The sequence below is a fragment of the Ochlerotatus camptorhynchus genome, unplaced genomic scaffold (assembly GCF_037179485.1).
Source record: "Ochlerotatus camptorhynchus isolate MF236.1 unplaced genomic scaffold, CSIRO-AGI_Acam_v1.1 ptg000371l, whole genome shotgun sequence".
Classification (NCBI taxonomy): domain Eukaryota; kingdom Metazoa; phylum Arthropoda; class Insecta; order Diptera; family Culicidae; genus Ochlerotatus; species Ochlerotatus camptorhynchus.
Genome location: NW_027040859.1, coordinates 40,895 through 50,069, shown reverse-complemented (window position 1 = coordinate 50,069; position 9,175 = coordinate 40,895). Strand labels below are relative to the sequence as shown.

General features: G+C 45.5%; 1 protein-coding gene across 1 annotated transcript; it reads right to left on the bottom strand.

Annotated features, from left to right (window-relative positions):
* Positions 1-2,590: 2,590 nt before the first annotated feature.
* Positions 2,591-3,389, bottom strand: LOC135710194 (uncharacterized). Its single transcript, XM_065232706.1, has 2 exons — positions 2,899-3,389; positions 2,591-2,836 (listed from the first exon to the last, which is right to left on the bottom strand). Exons 1-2 carry the CDS (start codon positions 3,289-3,291, stop codon positions 2,591-2,593), a joined length of 639 nt encoding a protein of 212 aa, XP_065088778.1. The 5' UTR covers positions 3,292-3,389.
* Between the last annotated feature and the right edge of the window lie 5,786 nt (positions 3,390-9,175).

The window sequence follows — 9,175 nt, the reverse complement described above, 5'->3', positions numbered from 1 at the left end:
CTCTATCTAGAACTGATAAATTTATGATGGTTCAGCAGCCATTAGTTTAGAAACGTATCTCTTTAAAATATACTTTTAAAGCTCAATTTTTAGATACACTGTATACAGCTCAAGTATTAAGAGTCAACATGAGCCCATCTTAAACAATATTGTTACCATTTCAATGCTAGAAAAAATTGCGAATGACTTAATAACTAATATGAATCAGGCTTTCAATGCCAGCTCGACTAATATAGGTGTTTCCTGGTGGAATGATAGATTAGATAAGCTACGAAAAAAGCTCGAAAACTACTCAACCGTGCAAAATTTACATCAAACTGGTCTCAATACACAGAGGCTTTGAGTGAATAAAGGGCGAACACGAAATTATTGCGACACATTTAACAGGGCATAACTTTTTTACCATTGGGTAAAAATCAACCAAATTTTGCACACTTTCTCATTGATGTGTATTGTGTACATGATGTCAAACTCGAAGTCGTGTTTTTCGATTCAACGAAAATGGAGGTGAACCAACGCGAGTTGAGAGAACAAATTCTTTCCAAACACCTGGAATTTCCTGACCTGTCGCACCGGCATTTGGGAAAAATGTTGAACATTCACCATTCAACCGTCTCCAGAGTGTTGAAGCGGTTGACGTTGGACCACGGCAAAGGAGCTGGAAGAAAACCGGGACCGGAGAACAAAAAGACGGAGGGAAAGGTGAAGCGGATGATTAAAGCAAATCCCAACGTCTCAAGCCGTGATTTGGCTAAAAAGATCGGCATGTCGCAGAGCTACGTCCAGAATGCAAAGAAGAGAGCTGGACTACATACATACAAGGTACAGAACTTCCCAAACCGCGATGAGCGGCAACAATCGACGGCTAAAACTCGGGCACGGAACCTCTACGAGAAAATGCTGACAAAATATGGCTGCTGTGTGATGGACGACGAAACGTATATAAAAGCCGATTTTAAGCAAATTCCGGGGTTGGAGTTTTTCATCGGCAAGAGCAAGTTCGATGTGGACGACAAATTTAAGAAGAAGAAAATGTCGAAGTTCGCTTCCAAATATCTCATTTGGCAGGCCATCTGCTCTTGCGGACTGAGGAGTGAGCCTTTCGTGACAAAGGGCAGAGTAAATGGCGAGATCTACAAATCTGCGTGCCTCGAGAAGCGCCTTTTGCCGTTCTTGCAGCAGCACGACGAAGCTCCGCTATTTTGGCCAGATTTGGCATCATGCCACTATTCTTAAAGTGTCCTGGAGTGGTATGAGGCCAATTCTGTCCATTTTGTTCCAAAGGATATGAATCCGCCAAACTGTCCGGAGCTGCGCCCGGTGGAGCAGTACTGGGCAATAATGAAGCGGGAACTTCGGAAGAGCAAGAAGACAGTCAAAGACGAGAAGGACATGTTAAGAAAATGAAAAAAAATTGAGAAACTGGTACCGGATGACACTGTAAAGACTTTGATGGAGGGCATCAAGCGAAAATGCGTTCAATTTTACACTCAAGGCTCTATCGATTAACTTTTCTTTTGATTTTTGAAGTAAATATATGTATAAAACTACCCTAAAATTTTGGTTTGATTCTAAACATTATAAGAAAATTGGCATGACATTTTCGGTGTCGCAATAATTTCGTGTTCGCCCTTTAGTTTCGCTAGAGTATGGCAGTATACTTGAATAGAAGTTGAAATGAGCGAACGGCTTTTCCTTTTTTTCTTTGGTTTGTTTTCCGTCGATCTTGTTTTCCGTACTGAGTACCAATGGTATCGACGCCAGGGAGGCAGTTTCCACACCTGGACCCTACTTATCGACCCATCAACTCATGAACCGGGGACCAACGGCTGATCAGAGATGTTATGTCTCAGAACATTCTGGCGGTGTCGACTGCGATTGAACCCAGACCTTTCGCGGTGAGAGGCAATCACGCTTACCACTACACCACCGACGCCGCTGAAATGTCATCTTGGCCAACCAAAACGTATACGATAATTTCACAATTTCACAGCATTTTCTCACCAAAACACTTAGCAGAATGTATTCCAACGGAGACTAGTTGTTCAGCTTCAATGTGATTAGATTTTTACGACTGAGCAAATGCATCTTGCCAGGTTTTTCTTGAAATGGAACGTACACACTGCAAAATGATGCTGATTTTGAGTTGCCGATAATAGAACAGTAGGTTAACACGCAGTGTAAATGGAACAGTTGCCGAAGAAAACGAGGATGCCGACAATAGTCACACTCACCTGAAAAGTTTGAAGCGTTGTAAAATCGTCGGTTTGAATAATTCTATCGATTGGTATGGATAGGGCAGCATGCAGAAGATGAATGTAAACAAACAAACACCGCTAATGTGTGCGTTACGTCGAGAAAAAAACCAATAAGAGTTTGGACGCTGCTTAGATTAACGATACTATGTAAATTCCCCTACAACATAATTTATAGCTTCGTTGGAATTTCACAGAATTAAGTGAACACTAAATACGATTGAGATTTCACTACACATCAATAATTTATCATAGCACCGTTTTAACCCACTCACTATAAATATGAAAATAAATATGATTCCTTCTCTTAAGTAAATAATTCAAACACTTTTGCTTCACTTCTTCTTCTTCTTCTTCATCCCATCAATAGTAAGCAGATCGGAAAATAGTGCCGGTTGAGTCGATACTGCGTCCGACGAGTATTGGCGTTTTTGGTTCTTGTGCTTCTTGCTGCCATGGTTCGAGGTCTTCTTGTAGCTGTACGCATCGACTTCCTCACTGAGATGGGCGTCATTTTTCTGCAGAAACGGATACTGCGGTGCAAGATTCTCCTTGGTCGCACCGGACGATAGGACGATAACCTTTTTGGAATCGAAAATCTTTACCGAGATGGTTGGAAATTACTTCCCGTAGATACACTTACCGTTGGGGAGCTGGTGGCGGAATAGTCCCGGATGTAATTCTGAAGCACGCTCAGGAAGAACAGGAATCCGATGAATGTAAGGATTGCTACGGAAGCACCCTTGAAGCGAGCCGTTCCATACTTGCCGTACGGGACGCGATAAGGAGCTGGAGGAGGAGGTGGAGGCGGAGGTAGTGGTGGTGCAGGTCCAGGGAAAAACCCTGGAAAGGTTTCTCCCGCCCAGAAAGCTTCACCTTCCTCGTAGATTTCTGGTCCTGAACCGGGACCAAAAACAGGATACTTGACGAAAGGCTCATGATGAATCCGTGAGCTGAGTGTTACCGCTGTAGCCGGTGGTCTGACCGTACTGGAACTCCCCATGTTGGCGAACCGCTGAAGTAGATGTTCTGCCATGATATACGCTAGATCCGGAACCGTTGTTCCGATGATGTTACAAGTGCTGCACTGTGACCGAAACTAACCGTAAGAGTCACCCAACAGATACATTTTACTTCCCCACAGCGGCACTGCAAAGGTTATGTCAAGGTTCAACAACGACGGCGTTGTCGTTCCGAAAGGGAAGGGGTGAGTCAGTTCCCGTGAAGTGATTTTCGAAAACGGTCCCCCGCAACATTTTTGTCACATTAGAGAGAGCAAGAAAGGGAAAAAACAGCTTATCGTTAGCAGCATTATTTGAGCGATGCACATCGTGGAGCACCCCGGGGGACGCAGTAGGCGTGAAATTGACGAAATTATCCCAAACCATTAACAATGTTTCTCCGGGTTGCTTGGATCTACTTCAAACGTCCGTTAGTGCACTTTTCGTTACTGTATATGTGCTGCGAACTTTCTGCGGAGCATTGTTTTTATTTTCTTTATTGATGTTATGAAATGTACCGAAAATTACGACGTTTGTGACGTTCTCTAGGAACATTGCTGATGGATCTCTTCAATATGTTTCACCATTTGTTTTAATGACAGAAATGAGCGTTTCAGGAGGTAATCGTTTCCATAAAAAAAAAGCAATCACTTACCACCAGCGATATAATGAGAATACTCCGTTTCACCGATCACAAACACATGTATTGTTAAATATTTATTTTTAATTAAATTAGCACCGCCTTTCGAACCCTGTTTTCGGGTTCGCATATTGCACCCCAGGGGAATTCAAATTAACTTTTTTCTCCGCATTCATTCGCCGATAATCGACAGTTCAACTTTTTCACGCACCTCACCATAGTCGTAGCCAGTGGCAAAGTTTTATCCCATTCGAGTGCGATCCGACAAATTCACCAGCATATAGCACAATCTTTATGGGCTGAAAATCCTGAAATCCTTTTAACACCTCTGACACGCACAATTTTCGTCTAGGCTCCTACGGTAGCCGACGAAGCTGAAAAACACAATTAATTATGGCCTATGGCACGCGTGGCGAGTGTCCTTTTAGCGAATTTCACCAAATAAAATTAAAAAAAAAGAAGTGTCAAGCAGCGATTTCTCCCACACGTTTTTGAATGCATTTCTAGACAATCATGGGAAAAGGGCCAATGAACCACATGTAAACAATGAATTCAAGCTTAACCAATGATTTTAGCTGAAGTTATTGGACTGGTTGTCTTATGTTTTACAAGTTTTAAATAAAATCGGGTATTCATTTGCTTCCTGCGTTTTGTAAAGGGTGATACGGTCAAAATTTGGTCAATATCAACTTGACGTATTTCTTTCAATTTTGCATTTAAAAAACCTGAACACCCCTCATTTTGAAGGTGTGTGTGTGTAGAATGTTTCTCCTATTTTGATTTTGGAATTCACTCTTCAGTTGTCAAAATGCCGTCCAAGCAAGAAGAGCAGCGTATCAAAATTTTGCTCGCGCATCGCGAAAATCCGAGCTACTCGCACGCAAAGTTGGCAAAATCGCTAAAAGTTGCCAAATCAACCGTTACAAATGTAATTAAAGTGTTTGGGGAACGTTTGTCGACAGCCAGAAAGTCTGGATCGGGGGGAAATCGAAAACCGGAAGCCGCTGAGACGACAAAGAGAGTTGCCGGTAGTTTCAAGCGAAACCCTAACCTCTCTCTCCGAGATGCCGCAAATAAGCTGGGTGTATCGTCTACAACCGTGCATCGAGCCAAAAAACGAGCCGGACTATCGACTTACAAGAAGGTAGTGACTCCAAATCGCGATGATAAACAAAATACGACGGCCAAAGCGCGATCCCGGAGGCTGTACACGACGATGCTGACGAAGTTTGACTGCGTGGTAATGGACGACGAAACCTACGTCAAAGCCGACTACAAGCAGCTTCCGGGACAGGAGTTTTATACGGCAAAAGGAAGGGGAAAAGTAGCAGATGTTTTCAAGCACATGAAACTGTCAAAGTTCGAAAAAAATATCTGGTTTGGCAAGCCATCTGTACCTGTGGCTTGAAAAGCAGCATTTTCATAGCTTCGGGGACTGTCAACCAAGAAATTTACGTGAAAGAGTGTTTGAATAAACGTCTGCTGCCTTTCCTGAAGAAACACGGTTGTTCCGTACTGTTTTGGCCGGATTTGGCATCTTGCCATTACGGTAAAAAGGCCATGGAGTGGTACGCCGCCAACAACGTGCAGGTGGTTCCCAAGGACAAGAACCCTCCCAACACGCCAGAGCTCCGCCCAATTGAGAAATACTGGGCTATTGTCAAGCGGAACCTAAAGAAGACCAAAAAAACTGCTAAGGGCGAGCAGCAGTTCAAGGCAAACTGGCTTTCTGCGGCGAAGAAGGTGGACAAGGTGGCTGTACAAAATCTGATGGCAAGGGTCAAGCGTAAGGCCCGGCAATTCGGATTTGGAAAAGCGGAAGCCTAACTGAATATTTTTCCTGAATTTTATCCTAATTGAACTTGAAAAAGAAATTTAATTTGATTTTTTAAATAAACGATTTCACCGATTTACACGCGTTTTCCCTTGACCAAATTTTGACCGTATCACCCTTTAGTTACTGTAGGTCAAACATTATATCTACAAAAAATCTAATAAAGACTGACCACTCGCATGCCTCTAGTGTTGGGAATCGAAAATCTTTGACAGTTGTTTGTTTACACGTCTATAGAGAACAACTGGTGCAAGTTTGATTAAAGTAGTCGATTGCGTTCAGAAATAACGTCAAATGCAACTCGAAAGAAGAAAAAATATTGTGCACAAACACCTGGAAAATCCGGAGTGGTCCGTTTCCAATCTGGCTAAAATGCTGAAGATGCCGAAAACAACAGTTTGGAGAGTGCTCAAAACTTACAAGGAAACCCTGAATGTGGAAAGGAATCAGTGGACCTACGAAAAAACTGGAACCCTGGATCGTTAGCTGCGCAGCTAGGTGTTGAGGTGTGTTAAAACAAACCCCGGTCTTTCGATCCGAGATGTGGTCAGAAGGAACAACGCCAATTTTCAAATGGTGTGGAACATCCTTGCCAAGGAAGGATACAAGTCGTACAAAGCCAGTAAACATCCACGATCGACATTGCCACTGCCAGTCGATCTATCTCGAACAGGACACAGAGGAATATCAGTAACGACCTGCATGGTAGTGACCATTACCCGATCCGCATACAGCTTTCCGTAGGCGCGGCCCCTCCAACGACTCGGAGACCCAGATGGCGCTACAAGGAAGCCAACTGGGACGCCTTCAGGGAGAAATCCGACGCTCTCCTTCTGCAACGTGATCCAAACGACATCTCGAGCTTCACGGAAGTACTCTACGCAGCTGCAACAGTATCTATCCCAAGGAAGGGTAGCGTACCTGGGTAAAAAGCCCTACGTTGGTGGAACGAGGATACCAAATGTGCGGTGAAAGCGCGACGCAAAGCTTTACGCCGTCTTAAGCGTCTCGCCTTAGACGACCCTGGTAGGGAGGAAGCGCTGTAGTTTTACCGAGAACGCCATCTCTCGTGCAGACAGGTGATCCGTGACGGAAAGCGATCTAGCTGGATGGATTTCCTGGATTCAATCGACGAATCCCAATCGTCGAGTGAATTGTGGAATCGCGTCAACGCTCTGAGTGGCAAGCGGCGGTCTACTCCACCTACTAGGACGAAGGACTTCGCCGACGAATTAGGAAAATATTTTGCCAGCCTGTCTGCTGTCAGTGGATACGACAGCGATTTCATCCAGCGCGTCAAACCTTCCACAAGCAGCATTCGCGACTTGCGAATTCCACCCGATGTTCCTGCTCTCCTTCCGGGAGCTTCAATTTGCCCTCGGCAGCAGTAGTGGTAAATCTGCCGGGCCGGACGAGATTGGATACCCGGTGTTAAAAAAAAACCTCTCCCTCGACGGAAAAACGAGACTGACTCGTATCTGGACCTCTAGAAACAAAGCTTGGTTGTGCCCATTCCGAAGAACAACACGGCGAGTGAAGAAGCCTCCTCCTGTAGGCTGATTGCGCTCACTTGCTGCGCGGCAAAAGTGATGGAGAGAATGGTAAATCGTCGTCTTAAGCAGTTCCTGGAGTCAAACGGCCTCCTTGATGAACGGCAGGGACACGGCTCCTCCACTTACTTTGCAGCCCTCGGGAAAGTACTTAAGGAAGCCCAGGACAACGGTCACCTTGCGGAGTTAGTCTCCCTTGATATTTAAAAGGCGTTAACAGGACATGGACACCTGGTGTCATCAGGCAGCTCATCGGCTCGGGCCTGGAAGGTCACATCACACATTTTGTATGGAATTTCCTCCTTGATCATACCTTCCAGGTGACTCGCTCGGATCCGATCCCCGAGAAAACTGGAGTGCCCCAGGGATCCGTCATAGCGGTAACGCTATTCCTGGTGGCAATGAACGGGGTATTCAGCCGATTGCCCAAGAACGTGCACGTAATCGTTTATGCCGACGACATACACGAAACGAAAATCAATTATCTTATTCATGTCTTTCACTAATACATTTTTGCCAAAACATCAGCCTTATACATTCCATAAGACAAACTTCATGGGACCTATAAGAATGCTTAAAAGGTATGTGTGACCACTTATACATTTCATTTGACACATGATCTTCATTAACTTTTTGCAAGGCGACTGCTTATTAGTTGACTTATACATTTTATGAATAATTAGCAAAAGAAATATGCCAAAAGGTATAAGGAGATTTGTATCCGTGTACTTATAGTCGTAACGGGACGAACGACTAAGCGGACCAGGAACATATCTCAAGCAGCAGTCTCCGCCGTCAGCAAGTGGGCGCTTTCGATTAGTTTGCAGTTCTCCGTGCCGAAGACTGTACGGTGCCATATCTGTCACTCGGACCATCTGATTCGAGGACCACCGATCACCATCCAAGATCATCCGATTCCGCTCAAGAAAACCATGCGTGTTCTGGGGGTAGTACGGGATCGCACCCTAAGCTTCAACCAGCTCTTCAGGATGATGAAAGAAAACTGTCGTAGCGGCATCAACATATTCAAGAAAATCTCCCGCCCGCATCGCTCCAGCAACCGTGAGATCCGCCTTCGTGTCGCTCGGGCTGTTATCGACAGTCGACTTTTCTACGGTCTCGAAATAACCTGCTTAGCCACCGAGAAGCTCAACCACATCCTCGCTCCGATATACAATACCTACCCTACGCATCGTAGCCGGTCTTCTCCCTTCCACGCCTGCAGACGCCGCATGTGTGGAATTTGTAATCCTCCCTTTCCGCTATCGATATGCTGCAGCCATTGCTACGAAAGCCGCTGCCCTCGCTGCTAAGACATCCGGGAACGAAAAGGTCTTTCCCCTCAACGAGGGGAACAGAGCCCTCCGCACTGCAGTCAACCGTGACCTCCCCCGGTGGCCAGGGTCCACTGGCATGGAGAGAAGAGTTGGCGATCAAACGTCGTCAAAATAGATAAGTGGATTAAGAGTGGATTGCCAGCCGGAGATAACTCTGTAACTTTGAAACGATCTGTTGCAGAGCTTCTCGGGTCGGTTTATCCGGGGCACGTTCATCGCTTTACGCGGTCGCGGGCTGGATTTGGACTCGGAGTGGCAGGACCGAACACTGCAACGAGTCGAAGTCTACCGGAGGAGTGTTCCGTCTTTTCCGCTGAAGCCGCAGCTATTCTAGACGCAGCCATCACTCCGGCAGATCAACCGATCCTCATGTTAACTGACTGACACAGCGTCATCCAAGCGCTGGAAGCCGAAGCCCCGAGCCACCCCATGGATACCCCACCTTCAGGAACGTACCCCTCCTAGACGTTAGGCTTTGGATTGTGAATACTATTATAGAAGCCTGGCAGCAGGAATGGTTCAAGTCGCGGACCACTTTTCTGAGCCAAAAATACAAGC

What these genes read in the sequence shown, in the direction of transcription:
- LOC135710194 (XM_065232706.1), bottom strand. Translation starts at nt 3,291, where the DNA reads ATGGCAGAACATCTACTTCAGCGGTTCGCCAACATGGGGAGTTCCAGT. An exon ending in CCGCCACCAGCTCCCCAACG is followed by an intron (nt 2,837 to 2,898) that starts GTAAGTGTATCT and finishes GATTCCAAAAAG; the next exon opens with GTTATCGTCCTATCGTCCGG.